We start from the raw sequence: 22934 nt of genomic DNA, 5'->3' as shown, positions 1-22934 counted from the left end.
CTGGGGATGTGTGTTCTTCTAGTAAGGCTTGTGTCAGTACTTCATTGGTTGAGGTACGAAAAGAGTTACTTTCATAGCATTAGTGTTCTTTACATAAGCTTTAAGGAATGTAAATATCTCTGTATTTAGAAGATCATTGCCATATTTAAATGGTTTTACTACATATGCAAAACATCCCTCCCTTTCAAGACAGCTGATGTAAACAAGTCCCTGGCAGTCTTTATCTGCAACTTTGTAGCTTCTCTATAATGCTGTTAATCTGAGGTCAGGTTGCTTATGAACTCACTTTGATTAAAGGGGTTATCCAGCCCTACAAAAACATAGCCACCTTCTTCCAGAGACAGACCCACTCTTGTCTCCAGCTCGCTTCTCAGTTCCATTGAAGTGAATGGAGCTTAAAGGGGTTATCCAGCGCTACAAGAACATGGCCACTTTTCCCCCTACTGTTGTCTCCAGTTCAGGTGTGGTTTGCAATTAAGCTCCATTTACTTCAATGGAACTGAGATTCAAAACCCCACCCAATCTGGAGACAACAGTAGGGGGAAAGTGGCCATGTTTTTGTAGCGCTGGATAACACTATTATTTGCAAACTACACCTGAATTGGAGACAAGAGCTGTGCTGTCTCTGAAAGAAAGTGGCCATGTTTTTGTAGCACTGGATAACCCCTTTAACCCTCCCAGCATTACAACCCTCCCAGTTGGGCCCCATTACACCAACAGATTATCTGACAGATTTTTTTAAGCCAAAACCAGGAATGGATTTGAAAAGAGGAGAAATCTCAGTCTTTCCTTTATTACCTGTTCTCTGTTTACAGTCCATTCCTGGCTTTGGCTCAAAAAAATCTGTCAGATAATCTGTTGGTGTAATAGGGCTGCTGATAAATCCTGCCAGGTACTTGTTTACATTGGCCGCCACAGAAGGGAGGGTGGGGGGAGGGAGAGATGGAGAAAACAGCTCACACACAGATTTTTGTGCTTTCAGCAGAAAGCAGCAGTTCAGAACTGGGGGAAGGAGACTTAATAGATAATAACAAGTTTGGAATGAATTGTTAGACTTAGGAAAAGTTTTTATCTTTTTAAAGTAGTAAAATAAAATATAAATTGTGTATGGGTGTACTCGTAAGTAACTCACAGAATACACATAACATGTTTTTACCTTAAATTGCACAAAAAAAAGTTTCAATTTCACCCTCACAAATACATTCTTTTTAGTCAAAAAGTGTCTCCCTACAAGGCACGTTGGTCCCGCAAAAAAAGGTCTTGTGGTGGTAGCAGTAGCAAGTCCCCAAAAAAACTCTGACATGGACAGAGGTGGCAGCAGAGAACACTGGGTCAGACTGGAGAGAATGCACCATTTACTGCAGGACATACAGCAGCTGATAAGTACAGGAAGACGAGATTTTTAAATATAAATAATTTACAAATCCGAATAACTTTGTGGTACAAGTTGATTTAAAAATTTTTCCCACTGCAGTTCCCCTTTAAAGGGGTTAATGTATAAAAAGCTGAGCGGTGATAGGTTGCTATAGGCAACAAAAAGAATGTTCAGTGACTAACCAATTATTCATTGATTATGTAATGCTATGTACATGCCCCCCTCCGCCTCATGATGATGTCACGTTCTCATGTCACAGCCGCCCGCAGAGACTTCACGCTGCCGAGGAAAGGGTTAACCGGGATAAGTCAGACGGCTGGATAAGGGGGCGGGACTAGCGGGATTCAGGCTTCTCGCCATTGGTCCATGAGCTGCCAATCTTTCGGGCACAGGGCTGACTTACCACTGACTGGTCCGCGGGCCAGGTAGAGGAATTACAACCCGGAATTCCGCGCCGCTCTGTGGTAAAGCAGCCTGGAAATGGTCGGGGGCGGCTGTAGTGGCATCCCCTTGTGTATATAAGGACTGCAGGGACCACATGGACGCTTCCACTTCTCAGTGAGGAGGATGGTATCGCAGCCGTGATACCTCACACCGGGTGCTGTAGCTACATTAGTCTTTCTCGCAGCTGACAGGATGGCGGAGCGAGCAGGCAGCCTGCACCAGTGCCAGAAGCTGAGCTATGCCACCGGCCACTACCTGAACGACCTGTGCGCCTCCATGTGGTTCACCTACTTCTTGGTCTACTTCCACTCCGTGCTCGGCTTCAGCTCGTTCTATGCCGGGGTCCTCCTGCTGATCGGGCAGGTGGCCGATGGCGTCTGTACCCCCCTGGTCGGCTACGAATCGGATCGGCACCCCGGTCTCCGCAACTATGGCCGCAGGAAAACCTGGCATCTAACCGGTACGTGCGGGACACGGAGAAGACGGGCTGCCAATACGGGGGAAATACGGCCGGGAACGGCTGGGCTGAAAGAGCCTAGAAATCGTTGCTAAAGCGAATAGATACTGCTAGGAGCCTGTCCTGTATGATTACACTATATATATATATATATATATATATATATATATATATATATATATATATATATATATATATATATATATATATATATATATATATATATATATGAGCCTGTCCTGTGTACTTACCATATAGTATATGCTTACTATACTAATATATATACTACTAGGAGCCTGTCCTGTATATACTTACTATACTATTATACATATATTTACTATACTATTATATATACTTCATCAGTGTACTTGCTATACTGTTTACTACATACTTACTACACTATATGCTCACTATACTCTCACATATGCTTACTTTACCAATATATATTCTTACTATACTGTCACTTTATAGATAGCGCCAGGCAACATTGTGCGTGGTGCAGAGAACTGCACTTAGTGTCACTGTCATTTCACAAAACTTTTGACATGTCATTGAGACCTTGTCAAAAGTTTTGATCGTTCCGGGTCTGAGTGTTCATACCCGTACCACTTGGAAAATAGAAACCGGAGAAGATGCGCTGCAGCGCATCTTCTCACAGCTCTGTGTCATGTGATAAGTCGGACTTATAAGTCTGACTGATCACGTGACACAGAGCCAGGAGAAGTCTGCGCTTAGCACAGTTCTCCCGATCGGTACGGGTATGAACGCTCAGACCCAGACCAATCAAAACTTTTGACAATGTCTCTGACAAGCCAAAAATTTTGTGAAATGACAGTGACACTTTAAGAGGGACAGTGTTACTTTCAAAGGGTATTCCGCTCAAACATAACATTTCATATGTTGCAACCCATGGTGAGACTAACAATTCATTCCATACTTGTTATCTGTTCAGCCCCCTTCTCCTGGTTCTGAGCTGCTGCTTTCTGACAACACACAAAAACGCGTGTGAGGTTTTCTCTCCATCTCCTCCCCCCCTTTCTAAAACAACTGATGTAGATAAGTCCCTGGCAGGCTGTTTCTTTGTAGCTTTTTTGTAATGTTTAGAGAGAACACACAAAAATTTGTGTTTACAGCAGAAAGCAGAAGCTCAGAACTGAGGGAAGGAGACTGAATAGATAAGTTTAAATTATGGAAGGCATGGTTAGTCTCTCCATGGGCAGCAGCCCATGAAAAGTTATGTTTTGGTGGCATACCCCTTTAGGGTGTGTTTGCACAGAATTTGCAGCAGATTCGATGGCGCAGATTTGCTTTGAATCTGCAACTTAAAATCTGCGCCCTTAAAGCGACTCTTATAATCCAAGATCTGTCCTGGGGTCCGTTCGGCAGGTGATGCAGTTATTGTCCTAAAAAACAACTTTTAAACTGGCAGCCCCGTGCCCAACGGACGGGGCTTTGATTGTGTATGCATTAGCCTGGAACAACCTCTCTGTCCCTCCTCCCTGCCCTCCTCCATCATTAGGAATGCTCCAGGAAGATTGTCTCCTATTCATCGGCTGTGGGAATACTGAACATGTGCTGGATCCTTAAGGCTACGTTCACACAGAGCAAAAGGAGCGGATTACGCAAGGAAATATTTCCGCCTGAAATCAACTGACTCTGAATTCCGAGCAGAATGTAAGCAGAATCCCTGCGTATTCTGCTAGGAAAGTGTTCAGCTCGTAATCCGCTCTTGACAAATTCAGCGCGGAATACTCGAGGAATCCGCGCTGAATCCGCATGCATTCAGCGCTGAAATTCAGCGAGTATTTGGTGAGTAAACTAGACTATACCAGAACATATACTAGAATCCTCCCCCCCCCCCCTTTCCCCATTTCCGCGCTGATTCAGCGAGTAATTTCCGCTTGTATTACGCTTGTATTCCGCGCTGAAACAGAAAATCAGAGCCCCATTGATTTGTATAGGCTTCCGCTAGCGGAAGAATGAATATGTTCATTCTTCTGGCGGAAAGCGGATTAGTTCAGTGCGGAAATTCCACTGTGTGAACTGCAGAGCAGAATTTCCATTCAACACAATGGAAATTAGCTCTGCACCTATTTTAACGGCTGAAATTTCAGCGCTGATTCAGCGCAGAAATTCAGCTGCTTTTGCTCAGTGGGAACGAGCCCTAAGGCAGCTGTGCAATGTTCAGACAGGAGAAAATGTTCCAGTGGCATTCCTAATGATGAAGAGGGTGGGGAGGAGGGACGGAGGGGTGGTGCAAAGTTAGGGCACAGATACTCCCTTAAAAGTTTGTTTTTTTTAGGACAACTGCATCCCCTGCCGAACAGACCCCAGGACAGATCTTGGTTAAAAGCAGCTATCCGAAGGTACAAGTGGCTTGGGGGGGTCAGATTGTGGGTACAGAGTCGCTTTAAAGTATAGCTTGTCTGAACATTTGCCAGTAAATAAGTCTGGCAGCAGCCCATCTATGCCTGTACAATAAAGGTGCACAGTATGGCACCACAGACTCTTATAGGCAGGGGCGGGCTGGGCCGGGGGGCAGGGGGACATATGCCCCCTGGGCTGGTCTTCCCCCAGTTGTCAGGGCCGCCTGGCTGCTGACAGCTGGCTGGAGTCCTCAGTGCCTCCCCTGCTTACAGCCCTGTCCCTCTTCTGTCATATTTACCTGTGGCTGTGCTGTGGATCCGGTCTGTGCTGGAAGCGGCCGCTGAAGCCCCGCCCCCCATGACGTTAAGCCCCGCCTCCTTTATGGCCATTATGCTTTCCTATAAGCCTATGAGGCTTATGGTAAAAAGCAAACTGCTGTACGCAGTATCTTCCTCCGGCCACCAGAGGCCGCTCTCTCCTCCCAGCTGGTTCTCCTGTGTCTGGGCTAGAAGAGCCTGAAGACCGAGAAGATGGTGTCTGCAGGAAGCCAGGTACCTACACAGCAGGACATAGAGCAGGGGGAGGGGACCAAGGCTCTCCAGATGTTGCAAAACTACAACTCCCATCATACCTAGGCAGCCATAGGCTTACCATAGATGATGGGAGTTGTAGTTTTGCAACAGCTGAAGAGCCAAGGTTCCCTATTCCTGACATAGAGGATACATATATACAGGAGGATACATATATACAGGAGACCTACACAGGAGGATACATATATACAGGAGGAGACATACAGAGGAGTACATAGAGGATACATATATACTGGAGGAGACATATATACAAGGGTACATAGAGGATACATATATACAGGTTGAGACATACACAGGAGTATATAGAGGATACATATGTACAGGAGGATACATACAGAGGAGTATATAGAGGATACATATATACAGGAGGAGACATACACAGCAGTACATAGAGGATACATACAGAGGAGTATATAGAGGATACATATATACAGGAGGAGACATACACAGGAGTACATAGAGGATACATATATACAGGAGGAGACATACAGAGGAGTATATAGAGGATACATATATACAGGAGACATATATACAGGAGGAGACATACACAGCAGTACATAGAGGATACATACAGAGGAGTATATAGAGGATACATATATACAGGAGGAGACATACACAGCAGTACATAGAGGATACATATATACAGGAGGAGACATACAGAGGAGTATATAGAGGATACATATATACAGGAGGAGACATACACAGCAGTACATAGAGGATACATACAGAGGAGTATATAGAGGATACATATATACAGGAGGAGACATACACAGCAGTACATAGAGGATACATACAGAGGAGTATATAGAGGATACATATATACAGGAGGAGACATACAGAGGAGTATATAGAGGATACATATATACAGGAGGAGACATACACAGCAGTACATAGAGGATACATATATACAGGAGGAAACATACACAGGAGTATATAGAGGATACATATGTACAGGAGGAGACATACACAGGAGTATATAGAGGATACATATGTACAGGAGGAGACATACACAGGAGTATATAGAGCAGGGGTACTCAACAACTTTTAGTGAAGGTCCACTTACCGGGGTCTATTGTCAGGTGAAGGTCCGAGCTGAACATCAGTAGGAAATGTGTTCTGTTACTTTGTCACAAACGTTCAACTATTTATATACAGAATTGCTGCTTATTAGCGGGAAAACTGGCATTTTTTTCTCTCTCACCAGGCCTTTGATATTAGGTACAAAGGGGGTGACTGCCCTGGTAGTATATAGCCCCCCTGTTGCTTCCCCAGTAGTGTATAGACCCCCCTGTGCGCTCTCCTTTAGTATATAGCTCCCTGTTGCTCCCCCAGTAGTATATAGCCCCCCTGTGCGCTCTCCCCCTGTAGTATACAGCCCCCTGTGAGCTCCCCCAGTAGTATATAGTTCCCCGTGCGCTCTCCCCCTGTAGAATATAGCCCCCTGTGAGCTCCCCCCAGTAGTATATAGCCCCCCTGTGCGCTCTCCCCCTGTAGTATATAGCCCCCTGTGCACTGTCCCACAGTAGTATATAGCCCCCTGTGCGCTGTCCCCCAGTAGTATATAGCCCCCTGTGAGCTCCCCCCAGTAGTATATAGCCCCCCTGTGCTCTCCCCCTGTAGTATATAGCCCCCTGTCAGCTCCCCCAGTAGTATATAGCCCCCGTGAGCTCCCCCCAGTAGTATATAGCCCCCCTGTGCTCTCCCCTGTAGTATATAGCCCCCTGTGAGCTCCCCCTGTAGTATATAGCCCCCCCGTGCGCTGTCCCCCTGTAATATATAGCCCCCTGTGAGCTCTCCCCAGTAGTATATAGCACCCCTGTGCTCTCCCCCCAGTAGTATATAGCCCCCCTTGTGCTTTCCCCCTGTAGTATATAGCCCCTGTGAGGTCCCCCCTGTAGTATATAACCCCCTGTGCGCTCCCCCCAGTAGTATATAGCCCCCTCAGTAGTATATAGCCCCCTGTGAGGTCCCCCCTGTAGTATATAGCCCCCTGTGCACTCCCCCCAGTAGTATATAGCCCCCTCAGTAGTATATAGCCCCCTGTGAGGTCCCCCCTGTAGTATATAGCCTCCTGTGCGCTCCCCCCAGTAGTATATAGCCCCCTCAGTAGTATATAGCCCCCTGTGAGGTCCTCCCTGTAGTATATAGCCCCCTGTGCGCTCCCCCCAGTAGTATATAGCCCCCTCAGTAGTATATAGCCCCCTGTGCGCTCCCCCCAGTAGTATATAGCCCCCTCAGTAGTATATAGCCCCCTGTGAGGTCCCCCCTGTAGTATATAGTCCACCTGTGCGCTCTCCCCTTGTAGATGCCCCCCAGACAGAAAAAAAAATAACAAAAACAACTCACCTAGCACCTCGGTCCCCGCTGCTGCTGTCTTCTTCTCTTCCCGTCGGTCCGGCCCCCGGCTGATACGCGCTCTGTAGGGATGTCCCGGGGATTCCCCAGCAGAGCGCGCATCAGTGACCTCAGCGTACGCCGCCGGCCTGCACTTCCGGGAAGGACAGGCCGGCAGCGTACACTGAGGTCTGTGGTGCGCGCTCTGCTGGGATTCCCCAGAGAGCGCGTATCAGCCGGGGGCCGGACCGACACTGCCCCCAGCCCCACAGGCGAGACATCTAAGGACAGTACGCCTATGGGGCGGGAGGCAGTGCGGTGGGGAGCGGGACGGACCGGATCCGGGGCGGTTAGGAGGTCTGACCAGGGGTCTGGACAGCTGGCCTCGGACCGCGGTCCGCCAGTTGAGGACCCCTGATATAGAGGATACATATATACAGGAGGAGACATACACAGCAGTACATAGAGGATACATACAGAGGAGTATATAGAGGATACATATATACAGGAGGAGACATACACAGCAGTACATAGAGGATACATATATACAGGAGGAGACATACAGAGGAGTATATAGAGGATACATATATACAGGAGGAGACATACACAGCAGTACATAGAGGATACATATATACAGGAGGAGACATACAGAGGAGTATATAGAGGAGACATATATACAGGAGGAGACATACAGAGGAGTTAGGGCTGGGCGATTAATCAAATAAATTTGCCCAGAAGGTTATAATCGATTTCGATTAAAATCATAAATTAAATTTTCACAAAAAATCACTGCAGGCAGAGCAGCGTAGAGTGATGGGTTGGCGGCTGGGCTGGAGTTGCAGGTCAAGCAGGCGGCGCGGAGGTGAGGTGCATGGCGGGCGGCGGTGCGTGGAGTGTCGCGCCGGAGGTGAGGTGCAGGGCAGTCGGGCAGTCCGCCTAACAGAGCCGCGACTGACCTGCCCCAGCTATACATATCACGTCCAGTTCCCCTCCCGGCCACACGTGCAGGTCCCTGGTCTCTGGAGGAGGCTGCAGGGACTGTAGTGGTGATAGCGTCGCTTCAGGTCCTGGAGCTGAACAGCGGGATCTGCATCCCCCGATCCCGCTGTACAGCTCCAGTAATGGCAGTGACGCTATCACCACTACAGTCCCTGCGGCCAGGGCCGTATTTACCACTAGGCACCTGTGGTCCGATGCCTAGGGCAGCACCTTGCAGGGGGCAGCACCAGGGAGCAGGGGGACAGAAAAAACTAATTCTTTTGTTTTTATTTTTTTAGTTTCCCTTCTCCCGTTCAGACTTGCCAGTAAATCTGGTGTCTTTTCCAGGGGGGTGGGGGGTATGGTGGTATTGGTCAGGTCTGGTATCGCCAATAGGTGCGTGAAGATGGGGCGTCTCCAGGTTTAGTGCCTAGGGCAGCAGCAGCTGTTAATACAGCCCTGCCTGCGGCCTCCTCCAGAGACCGGGGACCTGCACGTGTGGCCGGGAGGGGAACCTGTGTGCCGGGGTGAGAGGAGGAGGGATATGTGCACTCCTGCCCCAATCACGCCCAGCTGCCCCAGTTTCCCCCAGTATGCCCCTGTCACCTCTCATTTATACCTTTATTACTACTACACCCCTCATCTTTACCTGTACTACTACTTCTACTACACCCCTCATCTATACCTGTACTACTACAGCCCACATCTATACCTGTACTACTAATTCCCCTCATCTTTACTACTAATACACCCCTCATCTTTACCTGTACTACTACTAATCCCCCTCATCTGTATTACTAATACACCCCATATCTATACCTGTACTACCTCACCCTTCATCTTTACCTCTACTACTACTACTAATGCCCCTCATCTGTATTACTAATACACCTCATATCTATATCTGTACTACTACACCCCTTATCCACTATATCTCCACTACTACACTCTACCTAGATGGAGGCACCATGTGTCCCGCTATCCCCACCCCCACCCCCTCGCTTATCCCGGAAATGCCCCTGCCTGCATGTGTCCCTGCTACATAGAGGATACATATATACAGCAGTACATAGAGGATACATATATACAGGGGGAGGCATATATACAGTAGTACATAGAGGATACATATATATACAAGAGTACATAGAGGAGACATATTTACAGGAGTACATAGAGGAGACATATATACAGAAGTACATCGAGTGATATAAACTATTGTAAAAATACAGTAACCCCAGCTTTCCCAGCATCTTATACTCAGTATGATAGAGGTCCGTTTCGTGTCATCACTGAGCCGCCCAATAGACTTATACAGGAAAGTGAGTTCTGACCCTTTCACAGGGCACAGTAGGATATTTGGTCACCAATGACTGGAAGGACCGAAGATGTTATAGGTAAGAGGTTAGAGGCCAGAGTGGTCCTTTAAGGATGGGCCGCCAGCCTGCTACTCATGGGCCAGTGCTGTGTACTTGCCCCCCGGGCTAAAATTTGCCAGCCAGCCCCTGCTTATAGGTGACTTTTTACCTGGTTTGTGTGCATGAGCTCTAGGGGTTAGCACGTCTGACAAGGATCAAACATTGGAACAAGATGAATCCAAGAGCATCCAAAGTAGACAGAAATCTTCAAATCTTTATTTGGCTCATAAGCAAAAATAAAACTCTTTGACTCTCAATTAGTCTTTGTCAAATACTTGACAAAGACTCATTGAGAGTAGAGATGAGCGAACCTTGAGCATGCTCGAGTCAATCCGAACCCGAACTTTCGGCATTTGATTAGCGGTGGCTGCAGAACTTGGATAAAGCCCTAAGGCTATGTGGAAAACATGGATATAGTCATTGGCTGTATCCATGTTTTCCAGACAACCTTGGAGTTTTATCCAAGTTTAGCAGCCTCCGCTAATCAAATGCCGATCGACTCGAACCCGGTTCGCTCATCCCTAATTGAGAGCCATAATGTTGTATTTTTGCTTGTGAGCCAAATAAAGATTAGAAGATTTCTGTCTTCTTTGGATGCTCTTGGATTCTTCTTACTCCAGGATGTACACCCACTTGCCGAGATAGTGGGCTCCAATGTGCTTGTAATGGGACTGTCTAGTGCTGCTGGACCTTACAGTATACTAAAAATATTGTACTGGTATGAACGCTCAGACCTAGAGCAATCAAAACTTTTGACATGTCAAAAGTTTTTTTTCAAGTAACAGTGACACTTTTAAGACCCCCTCTGAAATCTGGGCTCACATGCCCTGTTCTAGTGATTAGTAGTGGTGCCAGGGATGGTGCCTGCAATCATATGTAGATTAATCACCTATCTTGTGGACTGATGACAAATGTTTTTTTTTTTTAAAGAAAACCCCTTTAAATAGGCACTGTTTCATCACACTTTACATAAATCGCTGAGTTGCAGTAACCAGATCCAGCCACTACATAATGAATGGAGCCCGCTGCTTCCCACCTTTTCACTGTGTAGTGCGGAGGGGGTGCTGGGTGTCCTGTGGATAAGCCAAAGGCTGTATTCATGTTTTCCTGGCAACTTCTGCAGCCACAGTGAATCAAATGGCAAGTGTTCAGGTTTGGAGAAAGTTGCTGAACCCAAACATTTTGACAGGTCTGCACTGCAGTTTCTATATTGCATTGATATTCTACAGAAATGGCCATTGGCTAGACTTCCCCTTTAATATGCTACTATTTAGGTGAGACTCTGACATTGTTTGGTCTTATAATGATGAGTCAGGGCTTTCTAGTTTTTAAGCAACACACTTTAAATAAGTGTGGTGTCTGGTATTGTTACTCAACCCTCTTCCCATGTAGCTGCTGATCTGCAATACCAGGCAGGGCCCATGGAAAAGCTTTCCTTCCCCCTAGTACTACTGCTTGTTACTTAGCTGTCCACCGTAATATATACCTTGTCATTTCTACCTAAAAGCACTTACAGTACATCTGGTCTTTTGTTGCTTTAGATGGATGGGGGTAAGTACAATTACTATAGTTTCGGCTTCTTAATCACATTAAACCTCTGTGATTAAACTGTAACCGTCCTGTTAAATTATAGCTGCCTTGGAATGAAATGCTAGAGGCACACAGGAGGGGTTGAAGAGGAAGTGAGATTTTGTAAGAAAGGGCATGTGACACCAGTTATCTGCCATCCGTTCTACAACAATAGGAAGATGACGTGGAGTTAGAGCTGTAATGGTGATATATCTATTGTGACCCGACCAGACCCAAGCCCCAGGTATCTGATACTGTGACCATCAAGCATCATTCTGACCATACTTTAGTAAAGGACGTCAGCCGCTGCTGTTAGATGTGCAAAGTTTAAACGCTGCCGTTATTTTATTGAATGATTGATGCTTGGAATATATATCCAAATATATTATATCTCCTTTGTATGCAATATCAACTCCTTCTGTGACCCTCATCCATGGTACGTTTATGGCATATTCTGTGCCCCTACTGGCAAGGGCTGTGCACACAGACTTGCCACTTCACTCATGCACAGCTAATCTCTTCGAGCCACACGCTCCTGACATGGCTGATTGCACACATACCACTAAGGGAAGCTGGGAGTGACTGGCCGTGGTGCTGTCCCATTTCAGTGATTGGCTGAGTGGGCTGTCACTCAAGTGAAGCATCTGCAGTTAGTGGGAGACATTACTAGCAGGACCCTGGGGGAGCCCAGACAGGTAAGCATAGAATGTTTCTTATTTTCTACATGACAGCAGCTATATAGGAATTACTACTCTTAAAACCTTTTAGCTTTTAAACTTGAGGTGTGTGTAATAAGACACTGGTGATCAGTCTTCTGGGTGTGATATTTAATATGAGGCTGAGGCGTTAATGAACGGTAACTGTTTTTAGTAGAATAGTGTTTGTAATCTGATACGGTAGCTATAACCACACACTTACATTCTGTATCCATCTTGCAGAGCTTGTAATGTATTATGATGGAACTCTGATCTTGACCTCAAGGTCACCTTGGGACCTTTTGCCTTTTATTTTAAAAGGAAATGATTCAAAGGGTGTCTGTCACTAAAAATAACGTTTGACATGTCATCACATGTCAAGTTATTGATCCCACTGCTGACAGATGCTCTGATCAGGAGATATAGATGCAGATCGTGGCAGTGCAATCCACTCCCTGGCTGCCTGCTCTGACCGTCAGATTAGTCTCATAGACTTCTGTTGATGGACAGAGCAGGTTCAGAGACATAGCCAGAGAGTGCCGACTGCAGGCCTAAGGCTATGTTCCCACACAGTATTTTTGCTTAATATTTTGGTCAGTATTTTGCAACCAAAACCAGGAGTGGATTGAAATCACAGAAAGGCTATGTTCACACACTTCTGAAATTGAGTGGATGGGCGCCATTTAATGGCAATTAACAGCCGTTATTTTTCTATAAATGGTGGCCATCCACTAAATTTTGAGTGTGTGTGTGAACATGGCCTTTCTGTGTATTCAATCCCCTCCTGGTTTTTGTTGCAAAATATTGCCCAAAACTACTGTGTGGGAACATAGCCTAAGGGTGCGTTCACATGTACAGGATCTGCAGCCGATTTGATGGCCTAGACTTATGGCCCTATTTTACGGGCTGAGCAACAATGTAAACGAGCACCGATCAGTAGATCGGTGCTCGTTTACTGGGCCTATTCCACGGCTCCAATCATGAAAAAAGGGCTGCAAGGACATCGTTACCGATGTCCTTGCAGCCCTTGCTTCATACCTTACCTGTCCGGGCTGTAGGTTTTCTTCTCCCGGTCCCGCGTAGCAGCATCGGCTTCGTAGCGGGGCTGTCTGAACTGACAGACCGCTCAGCCAATCACTGGCCACAGCGTTTCCAGTCGGTGATTGGCAAAGCGGTCTGTAAGTTCAGACAGTCCTGCTCCGAAGCAGATGCTGCTGCGTAGGACCAGGAGAAGACCTGCAGCCCGGACAGGCAATGTATGGTTTTGCTGAAATCGTCGGTCGCCGCCGTGCACCGCTATTCAACCGTAGCGATGCGCTGGTGGGGAATGATTTAAGTCTGAACCTAAATGAACAATCAGCCGATGACACTATCATTGGCTGATTGTTCTCTCTATTCCACGAAGCGGCAATCAGCAGATCCTGTACGTGTGAACGCACCCTAAGGCTGGGTTCACACTATGTATATTTCAGGCTGTATTTGGTCCTCATGTCAGGTCCTCATAGCAACCAAAACCAGGAGTGGATTGAAAACACAGAAAGGATCTGTCCACACAATGTTGAAATTGAGTGGATGGCCGCCATATAACGGTAAATAACTTCTATTATTTCAATACAACAGCCGTTGTTTTAAAAGAACAGCACATATTTGCCATTAAATGACGGCCATCCACTCAATTACAACATTATGTGAACAGAGCCTTTCTGTGTTTTCAATCCACTCCTTGTTTTGGTTGCTATACAGCCTCAAACATACAGCCTCAAATATACGTAGTGTGAACATAGCCTAAAGGAGTATTTCCATCTCCAAACATGGTGTATCTATATAATATCATGTGTGATAGATGTTGGTCCCACCTCAGGGACCTGCGTCTATCTCTGGAATGAGAACCCTCTACCCTCCGCTTGGCCATGTTGTGGCTGTTGGGAGTTGTTCAGGACTTTAAAAACTACAGAGCACGCGGTTTTATGTAGACACTGTAACTCCAGTTAATGGGTTATGTAACAGAATACCACCATGATTCCATAACGCCTCAGTCTTCACCACAGATGGTTGCATCATACATGCCAAAAGATCAGTTAGCGGCAATAGTGTAGTATCAATATTTAGAGCTGATCTGTAAAAATATTTGGGTTCGTTATCCGATTGCTCTAGCTGAATGGTCGTAGGCTATATCCATATTTACCAGTGTTCCCAAGGGTGGCATCCAACTTTAGCCACTGCTAATCAAATGCTGCACGCTCCAGTTTGGATGAACCTAAGTGTGCTCTGAGGGTACTCAATGCTAATGTGAAGGTTCATTTCTTAGGCTGCCCTGGTAAAATGAAGCCTGTGCTGTGATTGGCTGCTAAGTTTTGATTTGTTTTTGACATTTTTTGCAGCACTTTTTGTTTTTAAACCAAAGCCAGAAGTGGGTTCAGCAAGAAGTTTTTTTTTTTGTTTTTTTTTTTCCCTTTCATATTTCCTGTTCCTCTTGAATCTACTGATTTTGTCTTTTAAAAAGTGAATGAAGAAAAGCTGTGTGTTCCTAGTTCAGGCTGTGTATAATCCTTACACTTGGCACTAGTCACACTAAACTGACATTGTAATCCTAGTTCTGGCATTATTATTAAAGTGACATTCTATCCTTATGCTGCTAAACACTAATAAAGATTGATGGCCCTAATGACTATTTCTAGTCAGTGTATATGTTTATTTTGGAGAAATATATCAGGTATAACAGCAATAATGTTATGTGCCCAGCCCCCACACAGCAGCAGTGTCTGCACACGCCTGTGCCAGAGATAGAGGGCAGCTATTGCGGAGGTTAGAGAGCCTTATCGGACCCCACCAGGCACCTGAATGCAGAACATAGAGCTGTTGAAACTACTTTCAGTTTGCCCTTTTTCAGTGGGTTGCTGGAAATAGACCTGATACCACATGTTGTAATGAGTTACTGATTTTCATGCAAAGAAAACTAGCCTGTTAATCACTCATTACGAGGTTCAGTCTGTGTTCTGCAGACCCCTTGGATACTGACCTGTTGACTACAGTTTTCCTGTTTTGGTACTGTTGCATGCATTTTTGCTGCTTTTGCATACTAGCATTTTGTTTTCACTTCCTTTTTTTTCCCCCTGTTTCAATGCAACTTTTACATTTTAATAAGTCCTGTGATATAAAATAGCAAATTTGTCATGAGACTAGTATAATGAGAACTTTAAAATTGCACACAAAAAATCTAATCTGTTACAGTCTGATGGTTCCCTTTTGTATATGGTTATTTCAATATGGAAATGAGATTCCATTGTGTCCAGGTAGGTGGAAATGTATGGTAGGAACTCTTGATAACCAAATTGCATTGCTCAGTGGCCACTTGGGAGTGATAGGAACCTTATTGGTTTTCAAAGGAACTTCATAGTTTCTTGCATTAGTTTTGGTGTATCTGCCATACGTAATGATGCTGGTGTGTGTATATTGTTGCTATTTATCCTATTGTGTTTTTGTTTGTTTTCCCCTCAGGAACAGTGAGCGTTCTTATCTCATTTCCCTTCATCTTTAACCCATGCTTGGGCTGTTCAGTGAATACTCCACAATGGGTTGGCCTGATATACTTCATCCCATTCATAATAATTTTCCAGTTTGGATGGGCAGCTACACAAATCTCTCATCTGGCATTAATTCCAGATCTGGCCAAGAATGAACATGACAAAGTGGAGCTTACAGCTTTCCGGTATGTTATGGGGGAGAGGAACAAATTCTATACCTATATTAGACATATGATGTGCACCAGGGCAGTTTAGTGTTGGATGATATGCCATAATTTTTTCACTTTTTTACCTGTCAGTTTTGATTGGTTTGGGTCTGAGTGTTCAGACTGGGAGAAGGAGCTGGTAGAAATGTCACATGACTTGGATGGTCGTATAATGTAAGTCTAAGGAGCTGTCCAGCTCATATTGACACGCAGCAGGAAAAGGAAGAAAGGGAACGCAAAGGAGGGAGATCGTCTATGGATTGATTGCGGTCTGAACACTTACATACGAACCACCCAAAACTTAACATTTCAGGGTTTTTTTCTTTTTCTTTCGTACATTTTAAATAATCGGACACAGAGTGTGTTCATGGTTTTTGCAGAAATTTCTGGAACAGAAAACCCATTTCATAAAAATCAAGACACTGTATAATCTGCCAACTGTGGCCTTTACATTTTTATTTTTACTTAGAGATTTGATTAGTTGAACTTAAAGCGACTCTGTACCCACAGTCTGACCCCCCCCCCCCCCCCCCCCCCCCCCAACCACTTGTACCTTCGGATAGCTGCTTTTAGTCCAAGATCTGTCCTGGGGTCCGTTTGGCAGGTGATGCAGTTATTGTCCTAAAAAACAACCTGCAGCCCCATGCCCAAAGGGAGTATATGTGCCCTAACTTTGCACCACCCCTCTATCCCTCCTCCCCACCCTCTTCATCTTTAGGAATGCCACTGAAACACTTACTCCTGTCTGAACATTGCACAGCTGCTTAACGATCCAGCCCATGTTCAGTATTCACACAGCTGACTAATAGGAGACAATCTGCCTGGGGCATTCCTTAAAGAGGTTGTCCAGTGAAAAAATTTTTTCTTTCAAATCAACTGGTTTCAGAAAGTTAACTAGATTTGTAATTTACTTCTATTTAAAAATCTCAAGTCTTCCTATACTTATAAGCTACTATATATCCTGCAGGAAGTGGTGTTTGTTTACATTCAGAAACACTGCTCTCTACTGACATCTCTGGCGGAGTCAGGAACTGTCTAGAGCAGCAGCAAGTCCCCATAGAAAACCTCTCCTGCTCAGGACAGTTCCTGACTCCACCAGAGATGTCAGTAGAGAGCAGTGTTTCTGAATGTAAACAAACAACATTTCCTGCAGGACATACAACAGTGTATAAGTATGGGAAGACTTGAGATTTTTAAATAGAAGTAAATTACAAATCGATTTAACTTTCTGATACCAGTTGATTTGAAAGAAAAAAAAATTTCGCTGGACAACCCCTTTAAGATGAGGAGGGACTGAGAGGGTGTGCCAGCCTAATGCATAGACATTCTAAGCCCCGGCCGTTGGGCACGGGGCTGCCAGTTTAAGGGTACAAACCACACACCGTATATGCGGCAGATCTGCAGCAGATTTGATGCTGTGTTCAGTTATTTAGATCTAATCTGATGCGTATAGCAGCAGAAAATACGGTGTGTGTGAAGCTACCCTAAATTGTTTTTTAGGACAATAACTGCATCACCTGCCGAACAGACCGCAGGACATATCTTTGATTAAAAGCAGCTATCCGTGGGTACAAGTGTTTGGGGGGGGGGGTGAGATTGTGGGTACAGAGTAGTTTTTAAAAGCTTTATTTTTCTGTGGGGAGTGTATGCAGTCTATTTTTCTGTGTTGGGATTGAACAACTGGAAAGGGGTTTTCCAAAATGTTGGAGGAAGTGTTGATGACTTGTGTATATCACAGCGCACAGAACACAATATAATATGCCTTGCATGGCATTACACATACATTTTGTCATTAGCTATGTAACCATTATTTGTTTTCTGTGTCTGTCTGGCTTTCACGCTGTGGTTAGTGTCAGGGTGTGAGTCTTGCTGTACCCACATGACCTCTTTCCTCTCTCACTTCTGTTATGTGGTCCCATCTTTCAGTGCACCTGTCTTTATGACATCATAACTTGACTAGTGACAGATGAACTTTATTTCCTACATCATCTTTTATTTCCATCCTAATCTTAAGCACACCATTCCTGGCCGAATAGGGTCCCTCTGTTGTACTCCTCCTTTCTCTTCATATTAGGGTAGAAACTAGAGATGAGCGAGCACTAAAATACTAGAGTTGAGTATTTTTCAATGCTCAAGTGTTTGATTCGCAGAACAAGTCCCATTGAAAGCAATGGGACACTCATGTATTTAACCAGGTGCCCCCTACTTGGCAGATCAGAGAGTACCTGATTAATATGTAAGTGACAGTCTGGCCCCAAGGGGGGGGTTAAGCTAACTCCCTGGGGGCCAGACCATGCTCTGGTTGGTGGTGGAGGTTGTGGGGAAAGTATACTTACCACTACGGTCTTCTGACGGTCTTCACTATCGCTGCTCAGCCAATTAGCGGCTGAGGAAGGACACCGCTTCAGTTGCTGATTGAATGTTTAAAGATTACCTTTGTCGGCCCTTCTGGATAAGTGGCGAGATCCTCTTCTAATCCTGAAGGTTGGGACTCCATTGATATGGAGATGCAGTCAGATGATGCATTTATCATCTGGTTGTATATCTCTATCGATGGAGACCTGACCTTCTGGATCAGCAGAGAGATCCTCTGCTAAAATCAGAAGGGCTAAAATCAGAAGGGCCAATCGTCACAGGTAAGCCTGTGAAAATGCATTATCCTCAGCAGCCTTTCAACAATCTTTTTGTTGACGAGCATCCAACCAGCACACAGTACTCGCTCCAGTATTAAGTACGGTACTTTCGAGTAACCTGATACTCAAGCGGATGTATAGTATACTCCAGTGTGCTCGCTCATCCCTAGTAGGGACATATGGCAGCTGTGGGGTGGATCTTCCACTGCAGTCTTGATGTGCACTGTTGATTCTTCTTAACATGAAGCTTTGTTGTTAGGGTACTATTACACGGAACGATAATCAGCCGAATCGGCCCGATTTGGCCGATTATCGTTCCGTGTACTAAAGACAACGATCAGCCGACGATCGTTGTCATCGGCTGATCGTTGATATAAGTTCAGACCTATAATCGTCGGGCGCCGACCGTGCACCGCTATGTGTAATAGCGGTGCGCGGCCGACGCTGACTATTAGCAAAGAAGAATACATACCTAATCCATGGTCCAGGGTTCCTCTTCCTCAGAGCTTCTTACCGGGTCCCGTTCCCTTCCGGCTTCTCAGCGGCCCGTGTCAGCTGACAGGCCCCTCGGCCAATCACAGGCCGGAACCGCTGCAGCCAGTGATTGGCCGAGCGGCCTGTCAGCAGAGACAAGCCGCTGTTAAACTGAAGTGTGCGGACCCGGGGAGAAGTTAAGAAGAAGAGGAACCCTGGACCATGGATTAGGTATTAGGACTAAAGGCCCTATTACACCAAAAAATGTCTGACAGATTATCTGACAGATTTTTTTTTTCAGCCAAAGCCCCATTTTAGTTTAGACCTGACTGTATTTATTTTAAAATGAAAAGTTAAAATAACTAATCAGTAATATGGCACATTTGTTAATTGTTAAATACTATTTTACCAGTTCTAGTGCCCTGTAGACACTATAGAGTGGGCAAAGCTGGGGAATTTGGTAAATTCTACTACATCATTTGTTTTACATGGGGGGCCCTTTAATAACAATAAAGGACCATTGTTTTCTGTGGCCCTATAAACACATCCATAGTTATGCTGTGCTACAAGAAAGCAGGCAAGCTACTATACAGCCCATATATGCAGCATGAATTCGCCAATTAAATCAATGGGTCCATAGACTCCACACATATGCAGACAGTGACAGATACACGTTCCAATTCCTGTGTGTAGCCGTGGGCTTGCGGCTGCACAAATATGTACTTGGGTATGTTGAACAGGATCTTTCAGCTTTGTTGTTTCTAAGGCAAGAAAGCACAAATGTCCTGGCCTAACTGCAGGTTTACCTCCCTGACATCATAGCATTGTAGGTAGTTATGGTGAGTTTGTGTTTTGCATTCAGACATTAAGGGAGGAATTTATTAAGACCAGCATTTCCTGTCTTAAAAAATCCTCCAGCAGCCCACAGGATTTATGTAGAGGTGCAACACCTACATAAACTTTGTGGACATCAGACCCTTTGTGCACACAGTAAAATCCACACAAGCTAAGAGCTGGCGTAGGTTTCACTGGCATCTCTCATCAAAAAAAAATTAAATGCAGAGGGAATGATGCCTGTGTGGCTGCACCCGCTGTTTTACCCTCTCCCTTCCTCTCTCTGGTGGGACAGAGGGCCAAGATAAAAATAAATTATTTGCAAAAAACAACTTTTTTTTAAATAGATATAATCACATGTGGGCCCTGTGGGCCACAAAATGCCTACAGCGCAGGAGGATAAATGTCCTCCTTAGAGTGGAGCTGTCCTACAAGATGAATTGAATCATGTGTCCTGGCAATTTTAATGATCTAAGCCAGGGGTGGGGAACCTTTTCCATGTCGAGGGTCGGGCATTAATAAAATCATTTGAGGGCCGTATACTGTGTGCGGAAGGTAGTAGCATGGGTTTGCAGCACTTGGGGAAAGGCAAAGTATTGGTGCCCCTGCTATTGTAGTTAACCCCCAGTGATGCCCCTTGTAGTCTAGTTAACCCCCAAGTCATGCCTCTTGTAGTCCAGTTATCCCCCACAGTCATGTCCCTGGCAGCCTAGTTGACCCCCTCCAGTGATGTCCAGGGAAACCTAGTTACCCCCCAGTCTACCCCCCCCCCCCCCTCAGTCATGTCCCTGGTCGCCTAGTAAACCCCCCAGTCATGCCCCAGGTAGCCTAGTTAACCCTCCAGTGATGTCCCTGGTAGCCTAGTTTACCCCCAGGCATGTCCCTGGTAGCCTTGTTAACCCCCCCGTCATGTTCCTGGTAGCCTAGATAACCTCCCCAGTCATGTTCCTGGTAGCCCAGTTAACCCCCCAGTGCCTGTCCCAAATTAAAAAAATAACCATCCCACTCACCTTTCCTCTGCTTCCAAGCTGCTAAGGTCCTCTCCTGCAGGCGGCGCGTAATGAAATGACGCCATCACGCGCGGCCTGCAGGAGAAGGAAGACGTGCGCCGCTCTGGTGGGGAAGGGGATGGCACTCACAGCATCCTCCTGTGTCAGACACAGGAAGATGCTGTAAATGGCAGCTCCTGCCCCAGCAGAGCAGCGCACACATCACAGGGGAGCAGCGGGCCGCATCGGGGGGTCTCAGGGGCCAGAGGTTCCCCACAGCTGATCTAAGCTAACAGCATTATAGCTATCTATGATGTTGTGATTTTATGTTGATAACATGCAGTGGGACCAGGACATGTAAAGGAGACACCTTCCCCGTCACTGACTGGCTGAGTGGGCAATAAGTCAGCCGGGCCCGTGACGTTGCTGCTGGAAGAGCCGGGTATGTTACGTACCCGGATTCTAGCCGAAGATGCCGGCTATCAACAGGATCCAGGAGTGGCGCAGTGAAGGCACAAAGACAGGTAAGCTTACTTATTTATTATTTTCATGGGATTCTCCCCACAGCTGCAGCTCTAGAGTCCCCTGTCACTTCAGAGATTGGTTCGGAAATGCCGGAGGTGGTTGTGGGGATTGGGGAATTACAAAAAGGTAAGTATATGTCTCAAATTCTCTTTATCCTAGCATCATCCATTGGCCGTGCATCACTAATACACGGAGCGATGCGGGGCTGATTTTTAACATGTTGAGAGACTGATGTCTTAATTACACAAAGAAATATGTGCCTGATTGGGCATCTAAATAGGGCCCTAAAGCTGTAGTGAGCAGTCTAAACTGTGTATAAAGCCCAGGGGTGAGATGTTGGGGCTTCCTAGGTTGAACCTGATTTGGCCAGTAATTGGACGGTGTTAAAGTGACGATCATCTTATGCAGGGGCTGGCTGGCAAATTTTAGCCTGGGGGGCAAGCACATAGCACTGGCCCTTAAGTGGCAGGCTAGCGGCCCATCCTTCAAGGACCACTCTGGCCCTTAGGGTCCTTTTACACAGAAAGATTATCTGACAGATTATCTGCCAAAGATTTGAAGCCAAAACCAGGAATGGATTTGAAAAGAGGAGAAATCTCAGGCTTTCCTTTATGACCTGATCCCTGTTTATCGTCCATTCCTGGCTTTGGCTTCAAATCTTTGGCAGATAATCTGTCAGATAATCTTTCTGTGTAAAAGGACCCTTACCTACTATTACCCCCCCCCCCCCAAATAAGTGCGGGGAAGAAAGATACCACATGCGCCACAGAAATATAGCATTGGGGCTGGTGTTCCTAGCCATGAACAGCCCTTGTGATTGTCTCACTTCCCGACGAGATGTCTCAAGCCCCTGTGTGCTCTCACATGCTATATAGTATGTAATGAGAGCTATCCCATATATCTATTGGATTATTGGATTAAAGGGAACCTATCTCAGGTGCACAGCATAGTACCTTAGGGATAAACAGTGAACGGGTCTTAAAGGAAAAACTGAGATGTCTCCTCCTCTCAACTCCATTCCTGGCTTTGGCTTAAAAAATCGGCCTGTGTGAATTCACCCTTAAGGTACCATGCTGTGTATCCCGTTGACCCTGATATCAGTGCTGTTATAATTTATATTGCCCTTCTGGTTCTTTTATGTTACAACCATCAGCCCTAAATATCTACAGCACCAGCTGTTATCAGAGGATTTTTGTTCATGTGTACTACCCACCCCCCCGCCCCTGTTAATGTTATCCCCCTGGGAACTAGTGGAAAGCTCCGACCATTAATATTACCCCCTGGGAACTGGTGTAAAGGCCCCACCATTAATAGTAAGCACCCCCCAGTGAATGTTATCCCTCTGGGAACTGGTGGCAAGTGCCCACCATTAATAGCAACCGCTCCATGTACATCTACATGTACATTCTCCCCCATATAGAATAACCCCCCCCCTGCTGTGCATACCACCATATAGAATAGCTCCTCTGCTGTACATCCCACCATATAGAATAGCCCAGTTGCTATACATGTACATCCCGCCATA

At 45.8% G+C, this 22934-nt stretch overlaps 1 protein-coding gene across 3 annotated transcripts in view; it reads left to right on the top strand.

The window, feature by feature from the left end:
• Window positions 1–1777: 1777 nt before the first annotated feature.
• The window catches only part of MFSD12 (major facilitator superfamily domain containing 12), a 68599-nt gene continuing 47442 nt past the window's right edge, over window positions 1778–22934 (top strand). For 2 of the 3 annotated variants that reach the window (XM_069978008.1, XM_069978007.1), the window contains exons 1-2: window positions 1778–2279; window positions 15723–15933. In XM_069978008.1, coding sequence (XP_069834109.1) covers window positions 2012–2279; window positions 15723–15933 — 479 coding nt within the window. In that variant the 5' untranslated portion in view covers window positions 1778–2011. The remainder of the gene's footprint in view (window positions 2280–15722; window positions 15934–22934) is intronic. The other variant, XM_069978006.1, reaches the window with a different exon arrangement.

The sequence above is a fragment of the Dendropsophus ebraccatus genome, chromosome 7 (assembly GCF_027789765.1).
Source record: "Dendropsophus ebraccatus isolate aDenEbr1 chromosome 7, aDenEbr1.pat, whole genome shotgun sequence".
Classification (NCBI taxonomy): Eukaryota; Metazoa; Chordata; class Amphibia; order Anura; family Hylidae; genus Dendropsophus; species Dendropsophus ebraccatus.
The sequence above is the reverse complement of the archived record's forward strand: the minus strand, read 5'-3'. Positions and strand labels throughout refer to the sequence as shown.